The 16,888-nt window shown below is 32.7% G+C and overlaps 1 protein-coding gene across 1 annotated transcript in view; it reads left to right on the top strand.

Moving 5' to 3' along the window:
* LOC105248705 (protein alan shepard) overlaps positions 1–16,888 on the top strand; it is a 30,895-nt gene that overhangs the window by 8,478 nt on the left and 5,529 nt on the right. The window contains 5 exon segments of the mRNA XM_025415084.1: positions 10,410–10,838; positions 11,869–12,083; positions 12,402–12,460; positions 13,285–13,410; positions 13,413–13,429. Of these exon segments, the coding sequence (XP_025270869.1) occupies positions 10,410–10,838; positions 11,869–12,083; positions 12,402–12,460; positions 13,285–13,410; positions 13,413–13,429 (846 nt within the window).

Below are 16,888 nucleotides of genomic sequence, written 5' to 3' on the forward strand. Positions count from 1 at the left end.
TACAATAATTTTCTCTTAAAAAAAAATCATTCTTCTAAAAGTAAAACGTTAAAAAATTAATTTTCCTAAAAAACATTAAAAACTAAAATATCAAAACTAAATATAAAATCAGTAATCACTATTAGCAAGTACTTTAGAGCAATTTATAAATTTTATAAATAAATTTGTCCCAGAAAATCTATTTGGGAAATAAAAAATTAATTAATTAATTAATAAGACACTTGGTGAATTTTTCGAAGGGCTTCTTTCAAGAAAGATTGTTGGAATTTAAGAAAAAATTTTGATTCGATAATTCGCGCTGATTATTCTGCGCGAGATTATTGATCCCTCGCGCACGCAGAAAACAAGGCGAGAAACATTGCGTGCAATCTTGGGAACGCTTTATCGGGGGTCTCTGCCTACGTAAGTTGCCTCGCCTCGCATCGGCTCCTCGGTAGCCGCCATTCACGAGATTTACCGGCCGGCGGCACAACGGTACCTGATGACGACGCCGGTCGCCGGTGTCAAGGCCGTCCGTCCGATGCGGCCTTTCCATCTAACGCGTCGTCGTCGCCAGAAGAGGAGAAGGATCGGAACCTCCGGCGTCACACGATGCGTCACGGGGCGAAATTTTGTTGCCCCACTTTAGCGAGAATGAAGGCACCTGCTTGTGATGATATGTCAATTGAGTGATTAGCTTTGCCCTGAAATTTTTGCAAATTTTTGCAAAGAAATGGGAATTAGTTGCTCACAAAGATGACCTAGTGCTTGAAGAAGTGTTTCCATCAACTTGCTTTTATTCCTAGATATTTTTATGATCATGCTCTAACTAGAGGAAACAATTAATCATACGGTTGGTCTTGTCTACCTGGATTTTCTCGTGTTATCGGCAATAGCGATAAAAATATTCTAGACGAGATAAAAACATCCTATGTAAAAGTAAGAAAAGAGGAGAGACGTTTTACGAAGAGATATTTTGTCGAGACAGTAGAACCTTCCGATAAGAGAGAAATTCTGCTATATTTATCAGCTCTTGGAAAAATTTCCTTCGTGGAGATTACGAAGATTTCTGAGCGATTATCTCTTCAGTCTCTCGATGTGATAAAAACCGAGACGATCTAGGCTCGAGGTTAAAAAGAGAGACAGAGAGAGAGAAGCCATCGGCCTAGATACACACAGTCAAGGTTTGTCGCCTGTTTGCATGGCATGCACCTTCGTTACCTCATCGTCTAACGTAGGAAGCTATGTTTTTTACCACGCCATATTTAAAATAAAATTTGCCATTTATTATTTAATTCTTGATAATAGCAGGTCGAATCTTTTTTCCAGATTTTAACAGATACTGATATCTGTTATTTTCACAGAGCATATTATTTGAAAGAATTTATTTTTAAATATATTAAAAAAATTTTGAGACAGATTGTGTGTCCTTCAATTCGGGAATTTTTTTCTTTGTTAATATTATATATACAGAAATATCGAGACATATTTATTTATTTTGCTTTAAATTTAAGGTAATTAAAGGTTTAAATTTAATTATATTTATTTTAATTGCATATTATATATGAAACTTAAAATTAAAAAAATATATGATAATATATAAAATAATATAATATAATTATATAAAATAATATATAAAATAATATAAAATAATATAAAATATATAAAATATATAATATATAATATAATATATAAAATAATACAATATAATATAAAATGATATAATTAAATAAATATATATAATATATCAATAAATAATATATATATTAAAAAAATTTAACAAATTTATCAAAATAATATATTAAAAAAAACCTCACAAGTTTTTTCAGTATAATAAACAGAACTTTTATGTTGTAATACATTTTTATATATTTCACACATTTTTTTATATTTCTAGTCTATTAAAAAGATTAAAAAGATGGATAAATATTATAGTTCTAAAATAATAAATTTTTTGAAATTTTCGAAGTGTTTTGATTAATATAATTAAAGTATCATCGTTAAATATAAAGTGAAGTATATTAATCATTTTAAAAGTGAAGTATATTAATCATTTTATTAATCATTTTAATCTATATACTTTTGTGCTTCTGGAACGAACAAATTTTTTATACGACAAACAGTGTCCCATAATGATGCACAATCATCAAATGTCATGAGCTCTTTGTTGTACGAAGGTTCATGATGACATGATTCATGATGCTCGTGATTGCATGATTCATGATGCGTGATCGAGGAAAGACGCGTATTTTCCAACTTTGGAAGTTTGCTAACGAAAATATTATTCGACATATTTTTAGATCGTAGCTCTTCAAGACTGTAGTTTATCGTAAGTGAATAATTTCCGGCTCAACTTATCAGTATAATGATTCGCAGGAATGCAAATCAATATGAAAAAATACTCATTTCGATGGAAATTTTTTTCAAAGTATGAAAAATAATATTCTAAAAAACAAGTGTCTTATTTATAATTCTATTTATTCATAATATACAGTATATGGGGGTTACATTCTATATATAAATTTTATACTACACGTTCCCTCATATATAAGTAATTATATATTAATTATGTATTTTTTTTATATTAAAAAAATTATCGTGTAAACTAATGTTTGAAAAATTATAGACATTTCCTAAAAAGAGATAGTTCTGTATTATTAATTAATAATTAATAAGTGAAGGATTAATTTACTATATTATTAATAAATATAATAATAATAAAATTTCTTTATATTGTCGCTTTGCATAGAAAATGAACGTCCAAGCTTAAAAATATGGCGACGTATCAATTGAATTATCGCGCTCTCCGCATTGTACTAATAAAATTAGATCGTGCAAACTAACACATTCGTCTAGTCGTGATGTGCTAATTTTCAAGAAAAATATATATTTCTTCATGCATTTATTTCGGAATATTTTACATTAAAAAAAATTTACAATTAAATCAAGTGAATAAATTAAATGATTCAACTACAAGAATTATAATAGTAATTAAAATAAATAATTTAAAATTAAATTAAATTAAATTATAAATAAAAATTAATATAATAATAAAAATTAAATAATCTAAAACAAAATTTGTAACGTTGTAACATTACAATGATAAGAAAAAGCGATAATTATTAAAATGGCAATAATTACTACAATTAATACTGCTATACAATTAATTATACAATATGGACGAGTCTTTGCGTTCTTGCACCTGTCGCGTCTGTAAGTTTTTGAATTCGACTATCTCAGATCGCAGTGAGAAAATCAATTGTAATGACAAGACAACGGAAGTGGTCGTGCTATTAGTAATGCGGCTTGCACAATGATCATTGCTTACGAATAAAGTCGCACCTCGAGAATTTATATCGTTTGCAATTTGCAAGCGTGACGACGTTCACATATAGCTTGGACAAAAGCTCGTTAACCTTCGTGATCTCGGAATCATTTCCGGAGTTTAAATGATGCTTTTACAATAGGCACTTTTTCCAAATAAAAACCGAGAATGCAAATCGAGGATCCAAACATGTCGTTTATTTTTAGATATTTTTTATCATATTAAATTTACAAATATATGTATATATATTTTAATAATTGTAATTATTGCCATTTTAATAATTATCGCTATTTTCTCATCATTGAAATTTACAACTTTATTTAAAAAATTATTTATTTTAATTATACTTATCATAATTCTTGTATCTTTTAAATGAGTCACTTAATTTATTCACTTTTTTAAAATTGTTTTGTAAATTATTTTTGTTCTCATTGTTGTAATTTACGAATTTAATTTTAATTATCTTTATTACAATTCTCGTATCTTGTAGTTGTTATTTAATTTATTCGCTTTATTTAATTGTAAATTACTTTTTTAATGTAATATTCCGAAATAAATGAAAAAGTATGAAAATGTATATATACTCCTGGATAAAATTAACTTTTATATAATAACTTTTTCTTTAAAAGCTGATATTTAAATTTTAACGAAAAATTTTAAAGAAAAAGTGAAAAAGAAATTATGCGTTAATTTTATTCAGGAGTATATATATAAGAATTTTAATATTTATTGCTATTATTTATAAAGATTATCTGACTCTACTGATAGATCATTCGAAATGCGAATTCGTCATGGTTAATTTTAGATGATCCTTCTGTTTCGGTTCTCGCGCGAAACATTCTCGTTTGAAATTCCACCTTATTATATTTCCCAATATATCTAGCACATTGTTTTCCCCGTGCACTATAAGAAGACGGAAGCACGCGACATAGGCTAATAATACCCGCCGCCAGCCTAAACTCGGATAAAGGGTGTCAAATCCGAGACGCCCAGGCGGTCAGCCAGTCGCGTTCTTTTCTTTCCTTCTTTTTTAGGTAAAAATTCTCTTAGACGAATATAAAATTGATAAAAAAAATAACATCTATTAAAACTCTTAGTCATTAAAATAAATTCAAATTACCACTTATCACTATTTAATTTTTTTAAAATTGTACATTAAAATTTTAAATTATTCCAATTGATCTTTGCATCAATTGTTTCAAATATCCATTGATAATGAATTATTTTATATCTAGTTATTATTTGAATTATGAATTTTTGGGAATTTTATAAATTTATTATAAATAATTAAAGAGTTATTGGAAAAATTAATATTTTTGTCGATAATGTTGCGTTATCTTCTTGTTGTGTTATACATCGTGTTTTCTTGTCCTTCGCGTGCATCCCCTGCACAAGTCACGTTTATTCCCTAAGCACTAAACCTCGCGTAAACCACATGTGCCGTTCGCGAAATGCGTGCGTGCGTGCGACGTACATATGTATACACGCAGCTTTCCTTTACGTGGCAAGCATGTAGTAAGCGATATATGCACTCGGCGATGGATGCATCGCCCGGCGCGATGCGCTCTCGCTCGACTCGCCGCTCCTTCGGAAGGATAGACGTTTATAGGCTACGTAAATACCTATAAATTATAAGCCGTTTATCCAAGTACCCAATACGAGAAGTGTGTGACATCTCGCCTTCGCTTAAGAGAGAATAAGCTTCGAACAATTTACGTTTATGAAAATTGAAACAGTGAATTAATTCTTGAAGTGATTAAAAAATTTAATTTAATTTTTTATTTTAATTTAATTTTTTATTTTTTTCACATCATCTCGTGTGTTTTAATTTAATTCAGATTATTCAAACAGAGAATGAGGCAGCTATTGTAATTAACTTTGAATTATTAAATATGTACGCGTGTGCGAGGGAGAAGTTGACTCTTGCTTTTATTTTTTCCGCTCTCTTTACTTCGGAAAGTTACTTCCCAAGAGGACATATTAAGCTTCAGACACTTGAAAAAAATTGCAGTCCTGCGGCCGCATCCCGCTCATCTGCTTGTTCGTGCACGACAGAGTCCCTCTCCTTCCTCGCTCGCATACCGTGCATACCGTTTCTTCACCTTGAAAGAATAGCCGCGACCGCGACACACCGGGTGTCCGCGATTATCATCCATCAGTGATTTCACCGTGATAGCATCTGGCGGATTTTAAACGCGATAATTACACCATTTTCAGGCCCCAAAAATTTTGTATTACAATTGACGTCGATGGCATAACGTGTATTACTTAAAGTTACCAAAAGTTATAAACAATTATAAAAAATATTATCAGGATTACATAGTGTCATTATCATAAAATTGACAGAATATTCAGAGGATTATTAAAATGTATGTATTATTAAAATTTATGTAAATATCTATGCCTGGGTAGAATATTTGGAATTTCTATTAACTTTCTTATCTACAAATGTTTTTTTAAATTTAATTTTGTTTTAAAAATATATCTTTCATTAGTATTATATTTATATTATTGTAATATTACATTTATATTACATAATATATTTGTTATTATTTATTACATAAATTTATTGTTTATTTTTGGTTATCTAAATTATATATTTACAATATTATTATATTTATATAATTATATTCATATATATAATTTATATAATATATATATTAATATATATAATTTATATAATATATATATATATATATATATACATATATATATATTGCGATTCGCGATGAGAATCGTTAAGGACTAAAATGAACTCGGATCGATGGGACGGCACAGGATTTTTACGATAAAACGACGGAGTAATTTCTCTAAATTAGTAGCAGAGAAGAAGCGCATTCCAGAAGGGATATCGCATGTCCGCTCGCTAATAGAGCATAACGCTATCCGAGATAAATAAAAGAGAGATCGCGCCTGCGCAATAGATACAGCGCTCCGGTATGTGGCGCACATCCTGGATCCATCTCTCTCCCCGTCGTCCTTAGAAGAAAGCGCGAAGATATAACACGTAGCGCGCGGCCAATTAGCGGCCTGCGTTATGATAATTCATGATAACCGGGATACCGGGTGATATGATAAACGCGCTCGCTCGCTTAGATCTCTCGTCGCTCTCTTGCAGACTCGTTTGCGGAAGATTGTAAAACGGAAACGACAGCGCATAAATAGCGCGCCGTTTGAGCGCTCATTTGGTCAGAAGCGGACCTATACGTTATCTGAGACATCCTCCTGATATCCTCTCCGATCTACTAGACCAGCGATAATAGGACGAGATTGACTCGAATTTCATTTGCACAACTTAGGAAGTTATATTGTACAATAATTTGTAATTATATAATCGTATAATTATAATATAATCAATTGCATACAATATTTTATGTAATATTAATATATTATTAATATATTATTTAATCTAATCTAATCTATTAATAATATATTTATTAATATGTTATATAATCAATAGATTGCATATAATATATTAATATAATATAAAAAAATTCTATATTATTTTAAAAAATTCGTATATTTAAAGAAAGAGCTATAGTGTTATTTCTTGGGAATAAAATCCATGGAAAATTGGAATTTTTAGGGATTTCTTTTGTATCTGTAAAAGTGGAATTTCATTTTGGAACTCAGGGAATTTTTTAAAAAATTCTTTGATAATTTTTATCTTTTATAGACAGTCAGATAAGATATAAATTTGAATTATATCTTTAAAATGCATTATGAATATATATCTGTCTCTGTTTATACATAAAATATCTTAACAAAATATTGAATATGCAGTACATATTTCATTTTGGGATTCGGGGAATTTTTTTTTAAATTTTTTAATAATTTTCTTCTTATTATAGACAGCCGAATTTTCTTCTTATTATAGACAGCCGACAGATAAACTAGAAATTTGTGTGAATTATATATTTAAAATGCATTATAAATATATATCTGTCTCTGTTTATACATTGAATACCTTAACAAAATATTGAATATGCAGTACATATTTTCTATTGTAATTATTAATGATAAAAAAATAAGCGTTATGCAAAAACATATTTAATCTAACGAATATATCTAACGAAAACTGTTCATCTCATTTGAAACTTCAAGTGGCTCTGTGTTTTTTCATCATATGAATGAAAACGCATACAATAAAAGATCTTATTTTAGAAAAAAAATTGCAAAACATTTTAAAAATATTTCTTTTATCCGGAATCTTAAATAAAAATACCAGGAAAATCGGGAAGAATTGGGAATTTTTTTACAAGATCCGAGTAGTAGGCACTCTCAACAAGTTCTCATTTCTGGCGAAATCGTTCGATGTAGCTTGATAACACATTGCTAACGCAGTGCGACGAATACCGTTAAAATACCGGACTCGAGTTCGAAAAAGGAGACGAGGACGAAAGGGCGGACGGACGGACGGACGGAGTTCGCGTTACAGCGACGCGCAGACGTACATACGTGGTGAGCAGGAAGTGACATCCGGTCGGTCGCTCTTCTCTCCGACCGGATCACGGTGTGACACGGCCGTGCATTTCGCACGTTAGGTCGTTCTCTCGTCAATGGCTGACCATGGCCGAATCATCCGAACGAACCATCTGGTTCTATCATCGTCGCCTTGATGCGTCAGCGGAGCGAGAGTCGCATACAGGGTGTCCTAATCGAATCGTGCCATTTCCGCCTCGAGAATTCCATTCATTCAATTCCGTCCATCAATTTTTCTCGTTTCCGCAAAAGAATATTAAAAATGAAGAGCCTCTTATAAATTCTAGAGGAGCGTGAATGATAAAATTATCTTAAGTAGATTTGGATTTCCTTAAAGCTTGTTTACAAAAATATATAAATGTTGAAAATCGAAAAATTGCACGTAATAATGAAGACGTGCCGATCCTTAAGGTTTGTTTACAAAGATATATAAACGTTGAAGATCGAAAAATTTATGAAGACTGCAACACGCCGATCCTTAAGATTTGTTTACAAAGATACATAAATGTCGAAGATCAAAAAATTACTGAAAACTGCAACGCGCCGATCCTTAAGGCTTGTTTACAAAGATATATATATAATGTGGAAAACTGAAGAGTTGCGCGTCAATGATGAAGACTGTGATGCGCCGATGGTTGAACGATCGATACGCAGAAGGTCTCGATTCAAGAGAGTCTCGGATGCTGGTTGGAAAGATACGTTTCGATGCACCGAGAAAGACGCATCAAACGAAATGGAGGGGGAGATCGACCGACTAGAGCTGGTCGTTCTTTCTCGTTATCGGAGAGGCGTGACCGCGCGAGGTCACTGATAAACGATAACGGGTGGGGTCTCTCTTTCTCTCTCCCTCCCTCTCTTTTCTTCTTATCGACGTTGTGCGCGCGCGAAACTACGACGAGGCCGGCGAGAAACGCGATCGCTTTCTAAAACAGTGGTATACCGTTTCGCTCGAGGAAATCGATAGGGACCGATGCGACGATTGCATCGATATTGAAGGCCCCTCCCCCCCCCTCGCTGCAGTCATTCGTTGGACTCTGACAAACAAGAGCGAGACATGGATTTTTTTCTTACACTATTAATTACCCCGCGGTTTTACTCGCGTTATATCTATGCATTTTACATGTCATATCGAATGCGATATGAAAGATCAAATTTATTTCGCTTTATATAAATATAAATATTATTGAATCTCACAAGTAATGTGCAATAATGTTTAATTAGGCTGCGTTCGCTTTGTACGCTTCCGCGCTGTGAGCATCATTCTGTCTTTATTGCACATCGAATGTCAAACGAAGATAGTGCGATGCTTTCAGCGCTAAAATCGTCAAAACGAACGCAGCCTTTAATGTCACTCATAGTATTCACGATATTAATGACATTTGTAATTTTTTTAATTTTCATGATTTTTTGTAAATTATTTAATTCGTTTTTTCCTTGGGAGGAATATTCTATCGAGTACATTTATTTTTCTTTTACTTTAGGAAAATTATATGTACAAGAATTGGCACACGCAACTCTTGTTAAAAAACTAATTTTGGACAGCAGTTTTGTTTCTGTTTTTTTCTCCTGTAAAAATATTTTAAAATCTCTTAAAATCTCTGTTTTTTTCTCTTGTAAAATATTTTATTATCCATTGGGAGGGAATAATACATCGCGATTATATCTGCGCTTGATAAATTATTCAAAGTAATAATTTGTTACAATTATATTTTCGGAAAATATAAAAATGTCTTTCTTAATCTATACAAGGTTATATGGTAACGACAACCGATCGACCTATCGCATGATAAAAGCGCATCGTCAGCCATCGTCGATTCCAGCTTAAAAATCACATAGGATTTACTGATAAATTTATTTGATTTATTTCTTTGTATTTTATTTTTATCACGACACACACACACATGGCGTGACAAGATATATTAAAATAAATATAAATTATTTGTGATCTGTTCTCTTCATCAATCGATATATTCAATTAAAATCTTCAAGAATCCAAGTCATTATTTTACAATTTTTATAGCATCGTTCTTTAATTTATTATTATTGTAACAATTTTTTCATGATTTTTTTCATTATTACTATTTTTTCATAATTTATTTATGTTATGAAAGACACTTTATATTTATATAATTTTTTAATTTCATATGTATTTTTTACTAAATAATTTAACATATACATATAATTTTTAATAAATTATTGTTCATTTATAATAAATTATAATAAATTATGATATAACCATGAATAAATATGCATGCAATGAATGGAAATAGATTTTTTTCATTATTACTATTTTTTCTTAATTTATTTATGTCATGAAAGACACTTTATATTATATATATATAATTTTTAATTTCATATATATCTTTTACTTAATAACTCTCTCTCTTAACATATACATATAATTTTTAATAAATTATTCATTTATTTTTTTTAAATTGATTACATATATATTTATATCATGAATACTTAATAAATATAATAAATAATATATATAACAATAAAAATATAGCATAATAACATATATAACATGATATATAATAAATTGTGATATAACCATGAATAAATGTGCACGCAATGAATGGAAATAGATTCTTCCACTGATTAAGATCTTCTGGATTTTCAGAACACGAACGGACCGAGGCCGGCGTACGTAGGCGCCAACAACGGCAACGCGGGTGGCGCCGGCGGCGGCGGAGGCGGCGGCGGCGCCGCCAACGCCGGCAGCATCGGCGTAGGACCCGCGGGCGGCGCGGGCGCCGGAGGCGGCGGCGGCGGCGGCGGTGGCGGCGGTGGCGGCGGCGGCGGCGGCCACGGACTGAAGGGCAACACCGGCGGCGGGCCACGCGGCGGCAACCCGGTGCAGTACCGCGCGAGCACGGCGCCTCACGCGGCCGCGGCCGCGGCCGCGGCGGCGGCGGCGGCCGCTTACCCGCCTTACACGAGATACCCGAGCGCAGCGGCAGCGGCGGCCGCCGCGGTCGGCGGCGGCCCTCAACAGCTGCCGGCGTCCGCGAACCCCTTCGTTACCGCCACGTACGCGCAACACGCGACGGTAAGTCGCATCTTCTCATCCTCGATATGGAGATGTCGTGTGGCGATATGTCGGTCAGTAGCCTACGAGATTTGGGTAAACATACGAGATTGTTGGCACGGGAGTCATCAGAGATGAATCACCTGAGGATGAGCGTAGTGCGATATTAAAGGAGAAGAAATAGAAAAGGGGGTCAGATTGTCTGTACAGGATATAATTGACTGTTGATCAGTTGTTGAGTCCATGATCCATTCTTCTATCCTGTACATGTATTTATTGTTACTCAGCAAACACCAAGTAATAGTTATACAGGGTGTATCTTAAAAAGCTCCCACTAAGCAAATAGCGTTATTCCTGATTAAAAATCGAGTCGAAAAGTCCTGAATCATTTTTTTCCATAATGCTTGAAGCAATAATTAATGAGATCACGCCAATAAAAAAACAAACTTCCTCATTATCATCATATGAAGATTTGGATAAGCAAAAAAATAAACTGTTTTGTGTTAATTTTTAAACAATTCATCTTTTCAGAAATCTTTTTAATACTTAAATCTGATTAATTATTTAATGAATCTTGGGGAAAAAAATGATTCAGGACTTTTTAATCAGGAATAACGCTATTTGCTTAGTGGAAGCTTTTTAAGGTACACCCTGTATAATTGTTAGTTATAATTTCCTACTCAACAATATCACTGTTACATGTTATATAACTGTTGTGTGTTAAATAATAATTATATTGTTGAGTGAAATTGTAACTAACAATTATATAACTGTTACCTGATGTTTGCTGGGTATAGATATAGTATTATATTACTTATTGGTATTACTGTAAGGCCAACTTCACGGACAAAATAATGAATTATCGAGATTTCTTTCAAATGGGACGTTAACTTCATGGAGACTTGGCGTGTGCCAGACTAGAAATTTGAGATAATATATATTCTGTATCGATAATCGATAGTCGATCTGGTAAAAAAGCGGAATAAAATTAATCGCCTTTGTCTCGTTTCGAGCATCTCAAGTTACTTGACTATTAATGATGTGTTTGCAGTATGGTGGACAACGGGTGCCTACAGCTTCATCTCCCGCGAACACTAACAGCAGCTCTAGTAGTGCCACTGGCAGCCAAAGTGGGACAATGAGCACGAGTCTCAGTAACAACGCTATGCAGGGTCAACAGGCGGAGCAGCTGTCCAAAACAAATCTATACATCCGTGGCCTCAATCAGAATACGACTGACAAAGACCTCGTTAATATGTGTTCTCAGTAAGTGATGTTGTATTATATATCTTGTTGTATCTAACGATATTTTTAACGCGTGATCATGGATTTAAGTTGTGATTCTGTCGGAGAGAATGACGCCTTATCAAAAGAAAAACATGTAGTCTATCAATATAAATTATTGTAGCATTATTAATCATAATTCCATCTACATAACTTTGTGAGATTGTACATACAATTATTAAGGCTTATAAATTATGAATAATTATCAATAGAATTAAAATATAAGTATACTATGAGAAATACTAATCATGATTAGGTTAATTTAAATATGTTACATCACGAAATCTGATGTTTTTGCAGATACGGAACTATAACTTCCACCAAGGCAATTTTAGACAAAAATACAAACAAATGTAAAGGTAATTAATCACACATTTCTCGATTATATTTATATTTATATTTCTCGAGTGTATTTTAATTAAATTAATTAATCATTGCAATACATTTATTTTATTACAAATTGATCTATTAACGTCGAGTGAAAATTCTTATGGTGCTATTTCCATTAGAGATTACAATACAAATGATTGATGAACAAAAAGTTTCTCATTATACTTTCTTATAACAAGATTGTCACTCGTTTGTAGAATAAACTTGCTGTTTTTTATCGACAAAATCAAAAGAAACTCTTTTTTTTTAGACAATTTTACATAATTTGTAAAATTACCAAGTAATTTTTTTAAATTTAATGTATGAATTTCTGAAGATCGTTTAAATTTTGAATTATATCTTGAAATGGAGGCAAGAGTGATTAGTCTATTTTTTCTCAATTCTTCAGTTTTTCAATCTTCAATATTCAACGGATGACAATCTTTGTATAACTTCAACATATTGACACATGAACATCTTAAATTATAATAAATTTATTTTCGCAAATCTATAAATTATATTTGTAATTATTTATTATTATGTATTATTTGTTTTCTCTTATTAAAAAATTTTATTGACATATACGTGCATAAATTGTTAATTATGGAAATTAAAAAATGATACTTCTTCAGAAACTCAATTTTTTCGAGCAAAGTATGCATCAATTCATTATGTATCAATACTATGCACGTAATACAGTCAACCAATGTCTACCAATTATTATAAAAATTACTAAATATTTTATATATTTCATATTTTAGAGTTTTTTTTTAAAGAGAACTCGATAAGATTTATACTGATTATAATGTTGCAGGTTACGGATTTGTAGACTTCGAGTCACCGATGGCGGCAGAGGGTGCTGTCAAAGCACTGGTCGCCAAGGGGATACAAGCGCAGATGGCGAAAGTGGGTATCTGGTTGCTCCGTAGACTGGACAGTGTACGTGGTTGTGCATGCAAGTACAGAGTAATACCAGAGTAACAGTAAACCTCTCTCTCTTTCTCTCTCTCTTTCTCTTCTTTCTCTCTCTTTTTGTTGTCGTTTCTATATTTTTTACCCCATTCTCTCCATTGCGTTTAGTTGTGTTCTTCACATACGTCCCCTTCTCTCGTCGTTCCTCGTTTATTCGCACGGAAATTTTGAAGAATCGATCGAGATGGATCGCATTTTCTTTGATTTTTGTCACAAGTGCGAAACGCGATATATTTCGGACGCATCTTCCATTGTATGCAATATCGAAAATGTTATACTACAGCAATCAATGTTTCGATCAATTAGAATTATTATTTCATATATTTTTATATTTAATTAGAATCAATATTAAAATACCAAATTAAACACTTGTGCACGAATGATTTATCGATTTATATTTATTAAATTTTTATTTTGTATAGAAAGATTTATATCATAAATATTTCGATTTTTTTTTCATAAATTTATCTTCTCTTTGCTGAATCTCCATCTAATTTAAATCTAATAAAATCTCTATATAAAATTGCCTATCAAATATTCTCTTAACATTAACTAGAATGAGAGCTGGAGAAAAAAATCGTCCGGAAAAGAAAAATATTTCAAAAACATTCTTACATACACATGTGGTATTTCTTCTTGATATAATTAATTAATTCAATCATAACTAGCTTGTATATGCGACGAGCAATTATGTGTATAAAATTTAAAGAAATAATTCCATAATATTTCTTATATATGTACACCGGGGACTGTAATATATTTTTTCCATCAAGAGCCTCTCTATCTTTCTCTCTTTCTCTTTCTCTCTGTGTTTCTCTCACTCTATCTCTCATTTATCTAGAAATTCTCTCCGATACTTTGTCTGTAATTCTGTCTTACTCCTACCAATCCTCTATCGGTGTTTGCTGCTATACCTCGGCCACAAATACAGCCGACATACTATGCTATGCCAACACTATGTTTACGATCATCATGTCTGAAAATTGCATTCTGCGAATTTCTACACTAATTTCGAGCCCCGCTATAGAGTCCGCAATAATAACCCGTCGACGTTCAATTTGTGTCAATCTAAATTTATATAATTAATTCAATTGCTTGCAAGAGATCGACAGTAATCTATTTTGTCTATTAATACCGCCCTTTTTAGAGCTTGACGTAAAACTTTGTTGAAAGACTTGATAACAAGCTAAAGAAGAGAACGGTATTGCATTGAAGTATGGCAGCATAAGCGTATCAGTAGTAAATCTAGTAATGGTAATATCGATATATTATTGTGTAACGTTACGTTCATTATGTTCTCCGTATTGTAACATTAGCGATCCAAAGGGAGCATTAGCTTAAAACTCGATTCGTGTTATACCAAATTAGATTCGACAGCACTCTTCGGTTATGATGTATCTGTTTATGATCAAGATCTCTTTACTATGAAAAGGATGATGCTTCTATATCCTACATTATGTTGATTTTGTTCGATCGAAATTGAAAGGAAAGAAAAAAAAAAAGCAAAAACTGCTGTTGAACGAGGAGAGTATCGGCCTTTCCCGCCTGCGTCTCTGCCATTTATTTTATTAAGATACTAACTCCAATTGGAATGGTTCCTATCTGAGCTATCCGCGGTAAAGAAAGCACGGGGTGTGATGACCAGCAGCTGTGTGATGATAATGATGATGTCGATGGCATGTGATATGATATTACAACTAAAAGCGCGATATCATCGTATCTCTGCTCGATTAAAATCGCTCCCCTCCCCTCCCTCTCGTCTTTTCTCCCTCTTTCTCCCAGGGATACGCGATGTTATATTCGAATCAGGCGTTATCTTTCCTCGAGGGGTGTTGGTTGACTCGTTGATTGACACGTACACTTATCTTACAATAAAAATTTAATCTCTCAACGCGTCTGCAGGGTGCATTCGGGAGCTCGTCGTAAGATTCAAAGATTCAAGAGTCACTGAACTGCTCACTACTTGCAAAAAAAAATCAATTATGTGTAGTAAATTGTTAACATTAGTGTTAATATTATATATAAGTAATAATATAAAAGTGTCAATTATTTTTATGACGTTTACTTTATGCAGAGTTTGCAGGATGACAGAGAAAGTCGCAGAAGTAAAAAGTGAATATATAAACGGTATCAGAAGGAAGAAAAAAAAATATCAAGAGATTAAAAGTCGAGCTGTTGTCGAATCTTACGCAAAGTTCCGAATGCACGAGTTCGACGAATCTATACGAACTGGTTCTATCGGAATAAGAGTACATTAAGAAAGAGTATATTTGATACAGCGGAAGCTTGATTATTCGAACGCTATTCGATGATTCGAACAATGATGGAAACGCTTGATTATTCGAACAATGGTTGGCTCTTGCGAGAAGACATCGTTGGAGAATAATTGTACCGTTTTTTACGTATCATTCGGATAATTAATCATTAAATAACATTCGAAGAATGGAGCTTCTATATCTGTATTTGATCATCCATATATATATATATATATATATATATTATACATATATGCAGGATGTCGTAGAATGGATGGTAATGCGATAAACAACGCAATTAATTCTCGTTGTGACGGAAACAGAGTCGTTGGACCGTGTGTTGATCCCAAACACACAAGTCGTTCGCTTCATTAAAACGATAATCGCTTTATTCTGCGACAGCCCGCATATATTTAAATGCCATCAGCCTGGCTTATATATCATGATATTTTCATTATTCGTTCTTTTGTTTTAATGCATTCGCAAGATTGAAGTAAATTGTCGTAAAGTATAAGTATACTCAAGTAATCGTAGATATTTTGATTGATTTATTATATGTTGACGGAGAAATGGTGGCATCTCGAAATATGCTTGAGGGTGCATCAGTATATCATCCAAAATACGTACACATATATCTTTCTCTCTCTCTCTCTCTCTTTCTTTTTCTCTCTAATATTTCCTTCTCTCATCTCTTATTTAAATTTTGTTTCATCCTCCCCACTTACTCTTTCTAAAAAAAATTGTTAAACGACATAAACGGAGCATGAACACATACGTATATGTACGTCCTTGTCCACGTTCACATATATTATGTGTTTTTTGCGAGAGACATGTGTTCGTCCAGAGTCGCTTTCCTTCTTCACGTCCGTTCATTTACTTACATAACTGTATATATACATATATGTACGTATATATGTATACGTAAAGATATCTGTGCTTTTTTTATCACGCTTCTCTCTCTCTCTCTCTCTCCCCCTCTCTTTCTTTCTATCTCTCTCTCTCTTTCTCTTCCCCTCTTTCTCTCTTTCTCTCTATCTCTGTCTCTTTTTCTCTTTCCAATGAAATGCCATTTGTTATTTGAACCTCTTCTTTGTTACCGCTTTGAATGGTTATCTGTAAAGACGACGGAGACGGTTCTTGACACGTGTACATACATAATTAGAAATTTTTCAATGAGGATACGGAATAAAT

This window comes from Camponotus floridanus, unplaced genomic scaffold, assembly GCF_003227725.1.
Source record: "Camponotus floridanus strain SB8 unplaced genomic scaffold, Cflo_v7.5 scaffold97, whole genome shotgun sequence".
In the NCBI taxonomy this organism is placed as follows: domain Eukaryota; kingdom Metazoa; phylum Arthropoda; class Insecta; order Hymenoptera; family Formicidae; genus Camponotus; species Camponotus floridanus.